The 18,692-nt window shown below is 39.6% G+C and overlaps 1 protein-coding gene across 1 annotated transcript in view; it reads right to left on the bottom strand.

Moving 5' to 3' along the window:
* CNTNAP5 (contactin associated protein family member 5) overlaps positions 1-18,692 on the bottom strand; it is a gene marked incomplete at both ends in the record, with an annotated part of 289,753 nt that overhangs the window by 22,398 nt on the left and 248,663 nt on the right. Inside the window, 2 exons of the mRNA XM_082312477.1 lie at positions 10,896-11,124; positions 12,719-12,958. Coding sequence (XP_082168603.1) covers positions 10,896-11,124; positions 12,719-12,958 — 469 coding nt within the window. The remainder of the gene's footprint in view (positions 1-10,895; positions 11,125-12,718; positions 12,959-18,692) is intronic.

Genomic DNA, 18,692 nt, shown 5'->3' on the forward strand with positions numbered 1-18,692 from the left:
GTTCTGGGAAATAGAGACCAAAGGGCAGTATTTATGCCATCGCATGCTGGTGACTAGGTTGGGGATGACTTTTCTGAAACAAAATGCTTGCAGGAGACTCTTTCAATGGTGAGGGAGGCCAGGGTCATTAGTCGCTAGCAGTACACTGATGATCAGTGGGCAGCATAACCAGCCTCCAGGCAGTTACAGGAATAGCATTGTACCTTCAAATTGCTTCTATCTTTTTGATGAGGACAAGAAAGATGTAGTAGCAGCTCTTCAGTCCAGTGGTAATAAGGACATTAAACTGGTTAGAGATTTCAAAGTCTTCAGCCTGAAGAAGAAAAAAATATTCCCAAACTGCACAGTGTGAAGAAATACCTTGGCCATGATGTTACATGTTCTGTGTCCAAAACCTTTTCTGCTTGAACACATCAACAGCAGAGTTGTCTTTCTTTTGCCTGTGTCTACAGCAGTGCCTGAGTGGAGTGTCAGAAACATCTGGTGGCTTTGTGGCCTATGCCCACTAACTTTACATTCATTCTGGTCTGCCAAAGCTTGTGTTGAAAATCCAATAGTAGTTTTTAGATCATCAGCTGGAAAAGGGAGCATGGGAAAATGTTACAGAGAGTGTTCTAGCTCAGGAAAAGACTTCCTTGAAAGATCTCACCCAGTGCTAGATATTTGGCAAAAAGGTTAAAGCAGCTCTGAAGAAAACAAAAAAATGGATACCAGGAATTTGCTCTATAAATCCATCATTCATAAGAAAGGTTCTTGTCACACATGTCACCAGGACCACAGGTCTTGTGTCATTTAGTCTTGAAGAACCAAACAGCAAGGAAGGGAATGACATGCCCTTGGAGTCTGAGACTTCTCTGCAGGACCTTCATTTACAGAAACTGGTTTTAAATGAGCCCAGGTTGAACCCAACATCTCCGCCAACTTCAGCAGCACTTTTTAATGACTTAAACTGGCTGCAGCAGCTGGCAAAACATCTTGCACTGCTCGGAGAAGCTGAGGTTAGTTCAGGGAGCACATGTGGGTGGCACACATGAAATGTACAAGTTTATCACCATCACATAACATCAGGAAAAATCATTTAAGTAAGGGCAGTTGACAACTGTGATTTGGGAGAAATGCGTATGTATAAAATAATGAAAATTAGGAAAAGGGCCTTGGACTACCCCTACATGTCCCATTGCCTCAGAGGCACCCAGAAACAAAGGAGTTTAGGACCAACAGAACCTCTTACAGCTGTCTCAAACCAGCAGTCACTCTCATCAGACTGTAAGATGTTAACTACACCACCGCATCCACCCTCAGCACTCACCCTCAGCGCTCATCTGAGCTGTAGCTAAAAGAGAAAATAATTAAGGAAGGCATCAATTAAACAAAGGGTGGAATATATTAGTGAGGCTATTGATGTTGCTATTATGAAGGAGAAAAAAAAAAAGTAGTATTTAGCCCAGAAAGCCATTTGCAGCTCATAAGGTGGAAAAGTTTCTTCATTCCTGATTGCAGAACAGCGCATGACAGTTTTCAGTCGTCTCTACCACAAAATATCTCTCTGGCAACTTGCACAGCTTCAGCGTGACAGTGTCCCTCTTCATAGCCTAGATATTTAAAAGTGAACCACCGTTTTCTCAGTTAGGAGCAGCTGGCTGAGAAACCTGCTCCTTAATTAGCAGCTTCTCCCCAGGGATATTTAATCAGTAAATTTACTTTTTAGTGGAAGTGCCACTGGTGATTCGAAACAACAGGGCCCATCTCTTCAGCGTCCAGTGGCATTTAACTAAGAAAGCACTTGCACATTTTTAGGAGGTGACTCTTTGCTTTTTGTTTTGCATGGAGAAAACAAAGAGGCAAAACTGTTGAACATGTTTGCTGATATGATTACTCAGCTGTTGCATTTGCTTAGATAACAGCATTTCATAGGGTTTAAAAAGAATATCCACCACCCAATTTTTTGTAATCTCTCATGGTAGTGAAAAAAAATAGGTACTTACTTGAATGCCTCCCACTCAATGCTTGAGACATTCAGGACTCAAGGATCATATTCAGGCCATCTTATATTAAAAAAAAAAAACACTTTCACATTGCATTTATTCAACTCAGAAAAAAACACGTCCCCAAAAGCCCCTAAAGGAGCCAATCTGGAGGCCCATGACCTCTTTGCAATCCTGCTAGGCAGCTGGAGCCAGATTGAGAATGTCACTTAAACATCAACAAATGTAGCTAGTTCCCTTACATGACTGACAAATGTGTTTAACCTTCATAGACATTTCATTCCCACCAGCTGCCAGTTGGCTTAACACAAGCTGACCAGCAATTAAAAAGGAACTGGCAGATGCTTCTTGCTCCAAAGCTAGAAGACATTGCAAGTCTAAAAGATGACGCAGAGGACCACAGTCATAGAGCTCATCATGCACATACTGAGTGGCTTAAACACAGAGCTTATTCCAGTGATTCTACTGGGAACACTCGTCTAAACAAAACAGCCCACGTCTATGCCGACGTGGCTGGGCCTAAAATGGGAACAGGGCTAACCCATGGATGTGAGATAATACTAAACACTGTCTCTCCAGTTTAGCTCATGGGTAAGCATACACAGTGGTGTATTTATGTACCCTGGAGGAGATGGACAGAGCACTGCAACAATTTGGGATCTACCAGCTTGATGACTGCCGACAAATTGTCTTCCTTCTTTGTGTCACAGTTTATCTGTTGGTGAAATAGATGAATGTTACCATCCTTTGGAAAATGACATGAAACCTCTGGGTGAGCAGCAATTTAAAAAAATACTATTAGTCATTATCATTCTCTCTGCATTCCTAGATCCTTCTTTTTGGTGAAGGAACCGGTTGCTGTTTCTTTTACAAAGTGATGCCACATTAATTATCTTTTTTCCCTGAAGGTGACTGAATGTAAAGATGAAGAAAAGAGCCCAGGACATCAGATGCAGTCAAATCTCCCTGAAACTACCTGCTTTCTGATGGTGAGATTTATTCTGGTAAAAAAAGCTATCTGTATGATACTATTGGATCTGATGCTCAGATCTCTCCTCCTGTCTTTAAGCACACACTGGATGCCATTAGTCTTCTCATGGTCAGACATTCAGTAGGCCCTATGGTTTACTCACCTTTGTATGTAGAAGAATCTTGCCAGGCTTTCATCTCACACTGTACTTTTCATTTAAGACTAGCATAGCAGCCAGGCTGGCAGGAAGAGCTTTTATTCTTTACCCAGTGAATGAAATAAAAAGTATCATCCTATGAATTTTATTCCAAAAGTTCAACCTGGCTTTGCAAATTATGCATCATCACTAACTCTGTGCGAACAGCTCACAGGCAAAAAAGACTGAGATCCTATGTTGTGATACCCTGAGGAATTCATACCAACCTGCCCTCACTGAGATCCTGGCTCATAGTTTCCATTCTTTTCCTAATATCTTTCAACCACTCCTGTTTCAGTTTTGGCCGTACAGATACCTGTTCAAGCAAGGACTTGTTTCACACTGACCTAAGAAATAACCATAATGTTCAGCAATGAGAGCATGGAAAAAGATGGTCTGAACAGAAAAAAAGAAACAATCAGTTTGAGCAGTACATGATGTCTGTGGAGCAGGAGAGTGAGCAACAATCTTTTAAATAAAACTAGAGAAAAATAATCATATGCCTCTCTTCTCAAACCTCCTTTTCATTCTTAACTCATAATAAAGACAGCACAGAACTTTGTGGATTAATGGAGTTCTGTTAATGATTCTTGTTTGTGTTGAGCTCTATAGACATGGCCTGCCTGGGCACGAATCTCTGGGAAATGTTCTACTCCTCTGACCATCTAAGCACTGCCTGTTTCATGGGTTATGCCAGCCTCTGTGACTAGAGAAGCTTGATCCTTTAATCAGTGACTTTCTCCTGATTACAGCAAACTCTCAAGGGAAATATTTGAGTTTCAAAAAAGCCACAACCATTGGCACACAAAGAACTGACTCTTGTTCTTAAGTCATATAATGGAGAAAATTAGAGGAAGGGTGAAACATTTACTTAGCAACAATCCTACTACAAGAACCATATAATGGTAGCATTGTGATGACTTTTCTATAGCAAAATACATGCTTATACACATATACTTTCACTACTTAACCTTCAAATACTTCTGCAGTCTTTCACAGAATCATAGGATTGTTGAGGTTGGAAGGGTCCTCTGGAGGTCATGTTGTCCAACCCCCCCAGCTCAGGCAGGGACACTTAGAACTGGTTGTCCAGGGCCATGTCCAGACGGCTTTTTAATATCTCCACAGTTCTCTAGGCAAGATGTGTCAGGGCTCAGTCACCCTCACAATAAAAAAGAGCTTCCTCATGTTCAGATGAAACCTCATGTGTTTCAGTTTGTGCCCATTGCCTCTTGAGTGGCCTTGCAATGACATCTGCCAGCTCTCTCAGCACTTGTGGATTCATCCTACCAGGGCCTACCAGTTTGCTTAAGCATTCCCTGATCTGATTCTCTTCCACCAAGTGTACATCTTCCTTGCTCCAGACTTTTCCCCTGGTCTCAACCTGGGATTCCTGAAGGCCAGTCTCGCTCATAAAGACAAAGGCATAAACACCCAATTTCATTAGGCAAGAAGGACAAAGTCACCTTTTCTTTATCCAGCCAGCATAACTGATACGTTACAGGAAAAATTAACATTCTAATAGGCATACTACAAGCAAGATAGAGAAGGAGGTTTGCTTGGACCCAGGCTGGCTCTTCCAAGTATTATTAGCTTTGGGCTCTATGTTGTGTGGAAACAGCTACACTGCTCCAAGGTAGCACTTGAGCCAGCAGTTCTGCTGGACTACAGCTCTCACTGCACAGCTCTCTATGTCCACAACACAGATAATTCACAACTTAAGAATAACAGAAAAGTGACTACTATCAATCCTCAGGGCTAAAGGTTTTGGTAAAATGGGTTCTTAAAAGACCCTCATTTCAGAATTATTGAAGAGCTTATACATATCTGCAGCATCCATTTAAACATAGGAGCTTGTGACCCTCTCTGTCCTTCCTCCCCACCCCTTTCAGGACAGCTCCACAGAAATCCAACAATAAAAATGACTTTTCAACTGCAAAATGAAAGCTAGGAACTTAAGTCTTCTAGGAGATAAATACCTCCTCCAAGCAAATGGGAATGTATGTTTTCTTCCTAGCTGATTATCTGCAGCCAGTGGTCTGGGGTTTTATGCCAGATACTAGTAAGTTCAAAGTCAGTCTGTATATATTCAGAGCACAGATCAATTATTAACTGCATGCTCAGCCTTTCCTGCTCAATGTAATCCAATTACAGTCCCCTTGTTTTTCCCTTGTGGGTCTCCAGAACATCTCTTGACCCTTCAGTACGGCAAAATGATCTTCATGAGTACAAACATGTCCATGAATTCAGCTAATGAGACAGATCTTTCAGTTCTCTCCTCTTGGAAAGCAGATAAAGAAATCTGCCAGAGTCCTTGGCTAAATGTTGTGGCTGTGTCTCCTTTCAAGTTAGTTTTGCACATTTAGAGATTTAGAGTGTCATATGCTAAAACAAACAAAAAAAATTTGTTCTGGGTGCCAAGTCTACCTCTTCCCTCAAAGACTTTTCAGTGCTGGATTTGAACTGAAAACTCTAATCAGCATTCCTATTTTCTGTGAAGCATGCCTACAGCAGAGAAAAATCCAAGGGACCAGAGATGTTTCTAACCACAGGAGTTTCTCTATTTACATAAAGAAACTGATTGGGAGCTCTCCCGCTACCCCAGCCCTTTCTACTCATGGTGCCTCAGCCAGCCTCCTATTTACAGGCAATTGGGGAAAATGTCTTTTACATTCGCCATTCCTGATCAAAGTCACTGGCCCCTCACTTAGTAAATAAGATAAGATTTCAGGGCCAACTACAACAATTGCTTGAAATTATATTTAGAAGATATATAGTCCTATCTGCCATATGAAATCATTTAATGGCTGTGAACCAGAGCTAGACTGGGAACAATTCTCAGTCAGTTCAGTTCAATTCAACAGACAGTTGCTTGAAAGCTAGTCTCCTCAACAAAGCTGTCTCCCACACTTCCCAACATGACTCACTTTCCTGCTCCTGATCTGTTAAAAATAGCTGTACCTGAACCTTGGCACCATTTTCTACTTCAGTCACATAAATTGTGCTGGTTGTTCAATGGGTGTTGGAAGTCTGTAAGCCAGAAGGTGTTCTCAAAAGATAGGACAATTGCACTAGCAATAGTATAGCCCAGAGGGTCTTTCTGCAGCAAGTAGTTACGTCCTGTGGTACCCACACTCCAAAAAGTGGTAAAGCAAAAGAATCAGCAAAATCACCCCCCAAACCCACCCCAGTGCTTCAGTAAGTCCTATTTTCCCTAATTATCTTAGCTTTGCCCCATTGAACTCCAGAGTGCACAGCGTGAACAGAATCAAAAGATTCTTTGCCTCAAAGACTGAACTAGATTTTTTGCCTTTCTTTACCACTGAATGACAAAAGCTTTGTTTTTGCTTGAGAAAAGTTGTTGGAGATGCAGTTCAACAGACTTGCAAGGCAAAAACAATAAGGAGAATTTACATGCTTTCAACACATAGGCTGCTTCTGACTTAGAGACAGGAGGAGATTACAGTAGATTTCTAGTTTATTAAAAAGAAAAAATTCAGTAGCTTCTCATTGATGACATTTGCTTCTTTTTTTGCAGAGTGTTAATTCAGCTCACCTCTATTACAGGTTTTGTGTTTTTTTCCTATTTACTTCAAATATCAGCTGATTTCAAGACCTTGTAGGACAGGCCAATGGAGTTGATCTAGGTCCTGCTACTATATTCTGAGTATCAGAGACCTAACAGAAGAATTACTCAAGCTGTTTTCACTTGTAATTTTATTTTTAACTGTGCCTTTTTCCTTGTCTTTAATCTTTCCAAAATAAATTGAGAACAGAGCTCACTGTGAAGGTAAAGCTACTGAATAGAAACAAAGAAAAAAAAGGACTCAAATTGTTTAGTTTCTTATGAGATCAGATAATACAGATAAATTTTCAATCACTCTAGGATAGTTTGAGATTCTATTTCTTTTCTTTGATGCTGGCTATCTGCTGTTTTTCTAGATTAGGAATCATATAATTTTCATGGAGAAAGCCAACAACACTGAGAATGAAAGACTTGAGAAAACATTTTCTAGATAATACACTTCATCATATTCATATCACATTTGATTACTTGCAGGGGGGAAGGAAGAATGGAGACAGAAGAAGCACTAACAGCGTCTTTCTTAATATTTTTCTCCCCCATCAATTATTGTCTTTAGGGATCAAGGCAAAGATAATAATACTAAGGTACTGGTAACTTGGTGAAATCATGTAATTGCAAAAATTTACAGTGAAAATTTAGCCTGGGAAAGAAAAAAACTATTTTTTTTCTTGGCAGTAGCTTCCCATGATGTGAATAACTTCTGTGGACTGACACACTGAAAAGCCTAATTAGAGATGTTTATCCATTTTCTGAAGCTTAGTAATGGGCACTGATATTAAAAATGCACTGCCAATTATTACAGTACTGCTAACCTTTTGGATGTGGGATCAATGGGACTTTGTGAGCTTTACATACATACCCATCTATATACATGTATACATACCCAGCTATATACAATACATACACTTCTCTATATATGTGTAATTTAAAAATCCATGGGTACAATATGTAAGATTGGGGAGGAGAGGACAATGCTAAGTTATTGCATACAATTTTCAAAGGCACATGTATGATTTAGAAGTGTAAGTATTAAATAATGGTGGGAAGAATCCCTAAGTCATCTTTAAAAACATCAGCTTTTGAAAACTTACCCATAAGCTGCCAGGACATGAGCCAATTGATCAGAGGTAAGAACAAACTTGTGATATACATAGGTTTTTTGCATAGGAACTGTTTCTAGAAATATTAGCTGCTAGGCACGACTGAGTATCTCATTTTATAGAAGGACGTCATCTGTATCAGGCTAGAATAAGTCCAGAATTGTAGCCTTCATGAACTACCCGCCCTCTAAGGCTCCAAGCACTGGAAGGGCTTTCTGTGTGGGCAGCATTGATCTGGGTGGGTGAAGCCATGGGTGGGCATGAAGAGATTTTATTTCCTCTCCAAGACCTGACCCTGGCCTGTTGGGTAACTCTAAATGAATCATTTTACTACCACAATTCCAGTGTCTCAATCAGTATGTACTGTATCTTCTAATGATACGGCCTTCTTTACAGACTGAGAGTCCAAAGCATGTTGGGGTTAAATTTGATTATTTATTAATTTTAGTGAAACCAGCTGATTTTACAGGAAACATTTCACACCTGACTGGACTAGGCCATAGCTGCCTATGCAAGTTCACTTTCATATAAGCCCCTTTTAATATAGTCTAACTATGAATAAGCCTTGCAGACACTTTCACTTCTTTTATGTTAAATGTTTAACGCAGGAAGTCTGAATTACCAGAAACATTCTTCTCATTGTCACTTTTATTAACTAATAATTTGCCTAGTTATTTTGTAGATAATAGAAAAGAGGAATAACAGGATACATGAGTAGTAGCTTGAAAAATACTTACAAAAGGTGAAGTATTAAAGTATACATATACTCTTCCAATATAGTTTCTTAACAAGTGGAAAGGGTCTTGGGATTATGGCAAAGAATATTACTGCTCACCTCTTATATGAGAATGTCCATTCCCATTTCACTAGGAGCCTAACATTTATTTAACCAATCAGTTATCCAGCAGGGACCTGCTTAAGTCCTACTATACACTGTCAGACTCAGCAAGATTCCTTGAAAATGAGCCAATAAGGGAGAAGGAATCGCCCTCACTTTTAATGCTACAAAGGACATTGTTATTCGTAGTCTGTTAACTTTATGGCAAGCATAAACCTCTTGAAGGAAGAAAGAGTAACATATCTGAACATTATTTTCATTGGAATAATTTCAATTCCAACAAGACTAAAAAATAAGAGGATATGAGATTTAAAAAATTATTACATTTGGGACAAAAAGAAAGAGAATGTACATGACTGAAATGACTGCCTTGAAAGAATGACACAGAAGCAAGCACAGAGTAACCCTGAAAGAGACTTTCAGGAGTTAACCAAGGTCAGCTAGTTATCTTAATAGTTCTTTGCATATAGTGCTATATTTTATAGTCCAGAGTTTTGGACCCTGACATGTCACCAACCCTCTAAACTACTATTATCTTCATTTTACAAGTGAGTAAATAGAGGTACAGATCTGAGAAAAATACCATTGTTAAAATTGCCTGAGTGTGCTGACAGCTGCTCCACCTAATTTCCAGAAGTACTAAGAGTACCTACCTCCGTCTGAACCAAAGTGGAGATCTGCAGTTGGTGCAGCTGCCAAAATGCAATGTTTATCTCTGCTCCTCTTGAGCTGCTGTAAGAGATCCTGGTGTCCTGATCCCAACCCCTTCCCTATCCACCATTAGAGTTCCCCCTTCCAGAACTTCACAATTATAGCTTTCTTACGGTTGTATTTCATCAATAAAAGTCAATTTGCTCATGTTTCTAAGGTCATTTTACACTACTCTGGCAGCAGTAAAGGTGATTTAAATGGATATTACATTTTCATTCACTTTAGGGCTATTTTCGATTGTCTGAGTGGCATCAAGAGACCTGAGTGTAACTGAGAAGCAGATTCCAAGGTTTCACCTCAGCAGGGGCTAACCTCTGCCCTGGAGCGACACATTGGAATATTCATATATCTGAAAATCATAAACATGTGCCTCTGAGAGCAAATCAGAGATGGAAATCTGGGACTAGACAGGAGAGGAGAGCAGGCTTCCTCAGCAGTCCCACCGCCCTGCTGCGACTTCACTTAAGGGAGATGAGTCCAGGCTGATACTGTCCCAGCTGCCCCTCCCAGGGATTTGGATACTCATCCCATGCCAGCCCAAATGCTAGCAGCATGACAGAACCAGGAGATAAACTACTGCAAAGCCCATATAGAGAATAAAACCTTTTTTTTTTTTTTTCTTCTGGTTTCATTTGAGGGTACTTCAAAGCTTAGCAATTTTCGAATTTGCAAGGCTTCAGAGTGGTCTGGGTCATTCAGTCAAATGCACATATTCAACCACATAGCATTAACTTTCTATTGTTCTGCCACAGGCTAGTGACTCACCAATATGCTTACTCATCACTTCCAGTGCTCCAGTGCCTGATAACTCTTGAATAATTCAAACATCCCCACTTGTCTAGGATGATGTTTGTCTGGTGTGAGTTTTCTGAAAGCACTGCAAGGACTCAGGAGCCAGAGTCTTACTGAGAAGACATAGGACTTATGCCTCTAAAATCTTTACATGTTTTCAAAATGCCCCCACACTGTATACCTTTTAATAGAAAATGGATTTACACCTCATGTTTTGGTCAGTGAACCTATAAAACTTTGACATTTTCTGGCTTTAATATTCAGACGTACTGGCCATATTCCATTGAAACAACCCAGTGAAGAGCAATACATGTGCCAAGACAGAATGCAAAAGATAAAATGATAATATATTTCTGCACCAAGTGTTCTTGTACATTCATGGTATTTCTCATTCCCTTATCTTGAAGGCCTAATGCATCTCAGTGTGGAATAAATAGCAAGGAATTGCTATTGTACAGTCTTGCCAAATGAAAATCAAAGCACATTTTAAGCCCCAACAACATGATTATTCAAAGACAGAATAGGCAAGTGTAGCACTGAATGCCAAATAAAGGGACATAAACAAGAGTGATGGCCATTTGCATGAACTGAATACCATGAACTTGATAAAGTTGCAGACACAGAAATGAACTTAAATCAGTGCAGAATTCTATACTATTCTCACAAAAAACTTAACACAGTTACACTGGTCTCCCTTTGGTAGCAAATCAAGAGTACTTACCATTCTTGGAGAGAATCACAGCCAAATATTCATGAAAGTAGGTGTTGATGTACAGCAGAAGGCTTGGAGTATGTGCTGTGAGAAAGCTAAATGCAATATTTTCCTTGGACATGACAGCATCCGCATAAATGGCAGAGCTTGAGGTGCTTGCATTTTTTGTGACAGGATAAGGTTCTTGGAAAATATAGGTAATGGAAGTGCCGGCTTCAAATAATGCAGAAACCTCTGAAAGCATATATAAACCAAGGGAATGATTTCAGCTACTGCATTTTCAGATCTCCAGAAAGGCATGGACATGACCTGACTGCCTCAGAGGCAGAACACTGCAAAATGCCCCTGACCCAGCTGACATCACCGTTCCTTAATTTGGACGAGCAGTGTGTCCTTCCTTACAGTCTGTTTGTCTGGCACAGAGAAGGACAATGTATGGAGACAGGCTTCTAAATTCAACTATTTTAGTGCTGGAATCAGAGTTCCACAAGACGGAACAGGCCAAAATGTCTGTCAGCCAAATAAATGCTTGGTTCACCATCTTCTGACAGCTGACATCTAAGGCAATATTCTCTGTTTTCCCCCCACAATAAAGACAATATATTTGTCCTTTCTAGTCTCCTTTTTAAATAAAGTCATTATTAAAGCAACGCATTGACTCAAAGACAGCCAGCAAGGGAAGCTGTCTTTGGTAGCTCCAAAAGAGGAGAAACATCTACCTGTGCATTCTCAGATCCTGAGAAGTCACGCTTGTGTTTTCAATAAATAAAACAGAGTCTGGCCGTGAAATACAAAGATGTGATAAGAGCAGTTTTTCTAATGTGAGGCACAGTAAAGTCAGGATGGTGATATCTTCAGGTACAGACTGACTGCAAGTACTTTCTCCAATAAAGCAGCTCCACTTCTACAGCAGCATCTCCTAACAGGACATTATGTGGTTATTCGATGCCAAATCCTCAGCTCATGTAAGTGAGCATAATTCCGTGGACTGCAGTACAACTAAGCTGATTTACACCAGCATGTGATGTGGCCCACTTAGTAAACCTGTCGTGTTTATGAGGTGAAGGGCATCCGTGGAAATTAAAACACGCACATTGCACCTTGCTGTTATTGAGCAGGAGTTTTGCTAGTTCCTTCCTCTTCCAAAGAGCATGCTATCTAAATTGGTGGTTCTTTATTTGCCCTGCTCCTTCTTCTGGTGTTGGCAGCATCTCCTACAAGCCACCAGAAAGGTTCAGTGAGGACACATTCACCAGAGACTGAACCATGCAAATCAGTTTTCTCCTGAATGCTTCACGCTTATTTTTAAAATTTTTAAAATCTCTTAACATTTGGATGAGTTGTCACAGGAATGGCAAAAAACCATAAAAAAACCTCTTTTTGTCACACCACTGCTCCAAAACTCTGTAAAGAAAAGCTCTCAAGATTTTGGTAATGTGGACAAAGCTGAATGAGGTTTAAAACCAAGCAAATTAAACATCCAGACATGGGCAGACAACTGTTATGAAAAATTTCAGCTCTATTTGTTAATGTCTGGGCCAAGTTATGTGCTATCGAATACAGGAATCATAGTGGGATACAGTTGGTAACTTTAATAGTAGAACTAATACCATTTTAATTTCTGAGGCCATCACGGAAGTCAACAAAAGGAGGCGTTATAGCCTACTTAAGATAAACACTTAGTAATGCTGAAGGGACAGCTGATAGTAGAATGTCTTCTTGTAATGTGGGGGACACCAAGATGACATAGAATCATAGATTCACATGGGTGAAACTGTGCTGTAATTCAGAGACCACTAAGGACTTAGGATCAAAGCTCACTGCCTACCTTCCTTGCAGAAAGGTCCTTCATAGGCTGAGCTGGTACAATCACAGGAGTAACCATTATACTTCTCCACACATTTTCCTCCATTATGGCACAGGTTACCATAACTACTGCAATGTCCTGGACATCCAGGTTTAACACCAGGTGTCATTTTAGCTCTCTCTTCAAGGTCAAGTTTCTGTCCATTTAAATGCAGAGATCGAATGCATCCCAAAAAGCCCTTTTGTCTGGAAGCTGTTCCCCCTGAAAAAGAGAAAAAAGGACATGCATTCATTGGTGACTCTGCACAGTCATCAAAGCCTTGAAGTCCAATCCAGAGGTACAAATATGAATACATGAATTTTAAAAAATATTATCTATTATATATCAATGCATACAGTGTCAAAAGATGACAGATGGACAGCCCTGGAAACTAAAGGTCTCTATTTATCTTTATGAAAGGACTAAAAAGCTGTATGTGACACTTGCTTGTTGCCATTCTTCTCTTTCCTGCCTTATCTACCGCCCTGTCTGGCATTTAAACTGCAAATTCATTTGGGAAAAAGATTAGCTTCTTTATCATATGCCTGCATATCACCTAATACATGAGAAACCCAGACCTAAAATGTTTTTTTTTTCTATTTGTTGCCATAGCACAGAGTATAAATAACATCCTAATCCCAACAGCAGGTGAGTTACACATGCTGATGAGTCCAGATAGCAGGGATGAATCACGTTCAGCACCAGGCCTGCTGGCTGAAGGGAAATGACTTGAGTCAGAATTTATGCATGACTGCCCAACCTGATGTTGCATGTGAATGGTTGTTGTAGGCAAGAAACATGAGTTCAGGTCACAGTTGTGTTATTTATTACAATTGTTAAACATAATTGCATTTCTTCCTGAGGACCAGAGCTGTATGGATCTACACAAGAGAGCAGTTCAGTCTCTACAAGCTAACTGGCTTCTTATCTGCCCAATGACATTGCTAATAGTATTACAATGAAGACACTTTTTCCATAAGAGGTGGTTTCTGAGAATGACAATAATGATAATTGTTAGAGTACTTTGTGAAAATATCACCATTTTTCTTATTGTAGGCTTTGTTTGGCAGTTGCCAATGTTTTGCTTTTGAAGATACTGCAATTTTGATTGCTGCTAAGAAATCTAATTCTGGTTCAGGAATTATCAGCATTTGTAGGCTCAGCTTTATTGGTGATTCTCCTGCAAAACTAGTATGAAAAAAGTTATCTTTCCAAATTATTCTTCTGCAGAAGTTGGTTCTATATCAAAGTGCCTGAGATAAGAGATTACATCTTTTGATAAGTCCTTGCAGAAGAGCATCTGTTTTTTCAGAAATTGTTTAATTAAAGCAAGACTTCTGCAAACTCAGAGAATGAAGCAACAGTCTGCAAAGCAATCTCACCAAAACCCTATTGTTCTGCTATACCATTCTAGCATATTTTTCTTTCTGGTACACTAATAGCAGAAATACTGGATTTGAATTAGAATAATTGAACTATAGATAGTATGTGTGAAACAGGTTTATTTCATGCTAATTTTATGATGCCTTTCTCAGAGAAACAAATATTTTCAAATTCGTCTTTAGCCAGTTATTCTTTTCAGGTCAGCAAATGTTAACTCTCTTATTTTAAAGGCTCTCTGAGCACAAGAATCAGGCCTTCTGCATTTGCTGCACTGCACACATGCAATCCTTTTCTTTGGAGATTTTGGTCCAAAACCAAACATGCCATAGAGAATTTTCAGTAATGCCCAAATAAGTAGAAATGTGATTTTTCCTTTTAAGGTTAACGGTTACTCTGTTTTCTTTTGCATGGGAGGTAAACACAAATGTTACAAGGATAAATGACAGTTTCCTTGCCTCTTCTCCCTGCATATCCAAGCTGTAATATTTAAAGAATTAATACAGACTATTGCTAATTATTCCACAGATGTCATGTTTATTGCACTACCCGTATTCTTACTGCTCTCTAAAGCACTTTGGAAAGCCATGTAAAGTAAGTTTTTCACTCTTCTCTGCTAACGTCTGGAGAGTATAGAGCTTAACAGAGACCATCTATATGATCCTAGATCCACACAGTGGAAGCAAATTTGTTTATTATTTAGGCATTTGGGCAGTTTTCTTCAAATGACTAGACCTAATCTTCAAATATATTCCTGCGAAGCAGAGAAAAACTGAAAACAAAACTCTTCCCCAAATTAGGCTTTGGACATTCTTCCTACTCTAATAGGCCTGTTGGACTGGACAATTTTGTGGATGTGACCTAAATGTTTTGTTCAGGAAAACAGATTTTAGGATAAGCCTCAGGACCATAAACACCAAGGTTAAGGGTGTTCTTTGCTGAGTGGAGGTGACAGTCAAATGAGCCATGCTGTTCATGAAGCTGAATTTTACAGAGAAGCCTTGGGGCAAGGAAGAGAGAGTCTGAGAGGCAGAGGCAAGAAGCTCACAACTGAGCACTCATAGTGTAGCTTGGTGACACAATTGGCTAAATAATTAACATTCTGTCAATGAATTGGGGATTTGCTTTAAAAAGCAGAGGACTTTTTGTTGGTAAGAACTGGATTAAGGAGGCTGAAGCGGCGTGAATAAGTATTAGGAACATTCTTGTTTTATGCAACTGATACAAAGAAAAGGAAAGGGCATAGGAGTATAGGAATCATCATTATTACTCAGGAGTAGGAAAACTTGCTATGTTATTCCTCAGCAAACATCCAAGTCACACTTCTAAGTCTCAAACTGAAAGTTGTACAAAGCAGTCAGGATACACAAGGAGTTAAGCATTAACTCCTCCTCCTGGCCTCCAAAATATCCAAGTGTCTACAGATTCCCTAAAAACCAACAACAGTAAACAAAGTATGCCCCTTCTTTTTCCCTCATTCCTTTTCTCTGTCTCTCAAGAAAGTTTCTAAGATGTTGACTGTCTCTGGGGTATGTTGCATTTGGACTGTCTACAACAGACAGAGGAGATTCACCTAAGGATTCCTCACTCCCTTCCTCCCAAGTCAAAACCAGGAAACCAAGCACTTAACTTTGCTAGTCTCGTTACCATACCAAATGAATAGCACAAAATCTTCTGATCAAGGCTTTATGCATCAAATTAACTTCTTAGGGTTTGTATTTTGCTTCTCTGATACTACCAGTCTGAGTGCAAATCCTGTTCTGAAAGAGGTCTGCGAGGACTGTCTTTCCCCTGCCCTCCCCATACTGGAATGTTATTGTCATGCCTTCTGCACTAGATAAGACAGAGTTTCATCTCGGACTACACCATGAGGGGAGATGATGACACACTTCCTCCAGGACCACAGGGATATACCAGGAGACAGCTGCACTATCCAAAAGGATGTCACTCATTTTGAATGCTGAAAGCAACTGGCCATTGAAAGGAATGATTTTTGCCTGTCCCTTCAGAGCAGGTAATGTGCCAAATTGGCCTGTTGCTGGGCTGTTTGGTGCAGTTGATATTATCTAGCCTGTACATTTGTTTGGGGTTTGCTCCTTCTACTATAATTTTTTTAAATTAACAGAAGAAACATAGCCAGGTGCAAGGATATCCATGCTATGACTGAGGATTATAAAGCAGCCTAAAGCAGTTAGATACTCAAGACCCACTAAAAGAAAGTGAAAAATGGTTTTCTAACTCCTTTAGGCTGCTTTAAAATCCAAGCTTGTTTGATTTTGAGTGTACTTGCAATGAAAAGTCATTTCTCCCTTCCACTTTGCACAGACAGAAAGCTGTCTCAGAAGCCTGCCACATACTCCATGTGTGCCAATGTTGGCCTTAAGCAGACTTTCTGTCTTTATTCTAAGTTATTGCAACAACTGTAGCTGTAGAAAAGCTCTTTCTGGCACTACATAGATAAATACATAAGCGCCCTGTGAGTCAATTACACATTTAACACAACACCTGATCATACAACCATTACTTAATCTACACTTTTGTCTCTTACTGACTATGCAGAACTGTTTCTCCATAACTGAGAGAAACTGTAATTGGATACAGTCAGATATTTATATGAAGTGGTGGAATAAAACAAGAATTGCAAATTCAAATCCTGTCACATTTTGTTGATATGGACGAGGAGATAAAAGGAAAGGGATTAGATTTGAACACATCCATTTTGACTCTGCTCCTTTTGGTTTTATCTCCATGCAGATCCAATGAGAAGGTAGCCATTTTCTACGGTTTAGTCTGAAGAGCACGTGTAAGAAATCATCACTATAGTGGAATCCTGGGAACATCAGGTAACGACAATTTCTTACACATGCTATGTGGCATGCTGGCCAGAGCAAATGCTTAGGTTCTGCTCCCCCAAGGGGAACATTCCCAAAAGAAAAGATGTGCAGGGCAGACATCATGTCAGCAAGATGCAAGAACAGCCAAGACCATTGAACCAAACACAAATCAGGGCAATGTAAGGTGGCAGGGCAGAACTGAATGGAGAACAGGCGGTACGGAAAGAAATGAAACGCAAATTCCAGCATTTCTGTGAATACAATGAATAGTATGAGCATATGGGAAGAAGGATCTGATTCTCAGCTCTATCAATTCCTTTTATACAATATCAATGTATAAAAGAGACTTTGGGGTAAAGAGAAATCACTACGTGAGTGCATCTTGCCAGGATATGTAAAACGCGTATGAACTTCTCTATCTGCGATGCTGTACCAGCTCCAAAATGGAAGTACTTTTGGGTGCATTAGTGTGCAGATAATGAATTATGGCTACTTTATGCTTATCAAGGCCAGAAGTGAGTGAAGAAGCTTTCTTACAGATAGTACTGTTAATCCAAGTAATGTAATGTGAGTTCAAGCCCAGTAAGACATGCCTAATATTCAGAGATACTCCATAGAAATGCAATTTAAGAACATTAAACACACCCATGGCTACACCTAAGTACATAGAGCAAGTTGAAAAATGATTTTTACCCTAGCAATGACCCAGACAGGCTTAAGTTCAAGAACATGCACAACTCAAAATTAGCATAGGGACAATGTAAGTCATGGTGAGACTCCCAGGTTCTGCTATAGTCTCTGAACATCTGCATTTCTCTGCTGGAATAAGCAACCATGACATCCAAACACTGAACTCGCTGTCATTATATATTTGTTAGTATCCCTCTGAGACAACGCAAGTTCACATTTTTCACAGTCTTCAGGACACAGCTTTGCATTAGTTCACAATCAGTGTTTTCTCCATCTAAAAGGACTAGACAGTTGTTGTGATTTGGGTTTTTTTGTTTTTTTACAGAAGAGAATATTTGCTCACACATGTGGTATATCTTTATCTCTGAATTCAGTCTTTTTTAATTCCTTGCCCAAATTTAGGAGAGAGAATATCCTGTTCTTTCATATTTCAAGAAAACTGGTAGCACCATAAATAAGAGAGAAACAGCATCAAGGTCTCCACTCAGGAGGACAGAAGGGTGAATTCCTCCCTTACTGGACATAAAAGAACCTAGACACATAAAAGAGAAATCCTTCACTGTGCTTAGTCATTGGAAAATCTTCAGTAAAAGCCTAAATCTCCTAAAATACCTAAGTCAGTCAATCTGAAGATAAACTTCCAAGGAAAGTCAGGCCTTCTTAACTCCCATCCTTACGAAGTATTTAAAGGCTGATTAACTTCCTCACAACGTGTCAGTTTCGCCGGATCAGAAGTAAATGAAGCACAGCTCCACGATGGCCTACAACTGACTGTTTTGTTAACATTGCTGGAGACAGCTTCTGTTCAACTTTCCTTATTCCAAATCAAAAAAAGTAAAAAGTCTGTTTGACAGGCCAACTTTTAAAAAAACCCAACAAACTAACATAAAACCCAAAGAGCTATATTATTCTATCACATACACTCCCAAATATATCAGGTTTTTGGGTTAAGAAGGAAAAATCTGGCCAAAACAGAAGTAAATAACTCATTCATAAAACACGCAGAAACAGCTGACAAGGAATTAATTGGTACAAATTAGCAGAACTCCTTT

This window comes from Platalea leucorodia (assembly GCF_965183815.1).
Source record: "Platalea leucorodia genome assembly, chromosome: 5".
Taxonomy (NCBI): domain Eukaryota; kingdom Metazoa; phylum Chordata; class Aves; order Pelecaniformes; family Threskiornithidae; genus Platalea; species Platalea leucorodia.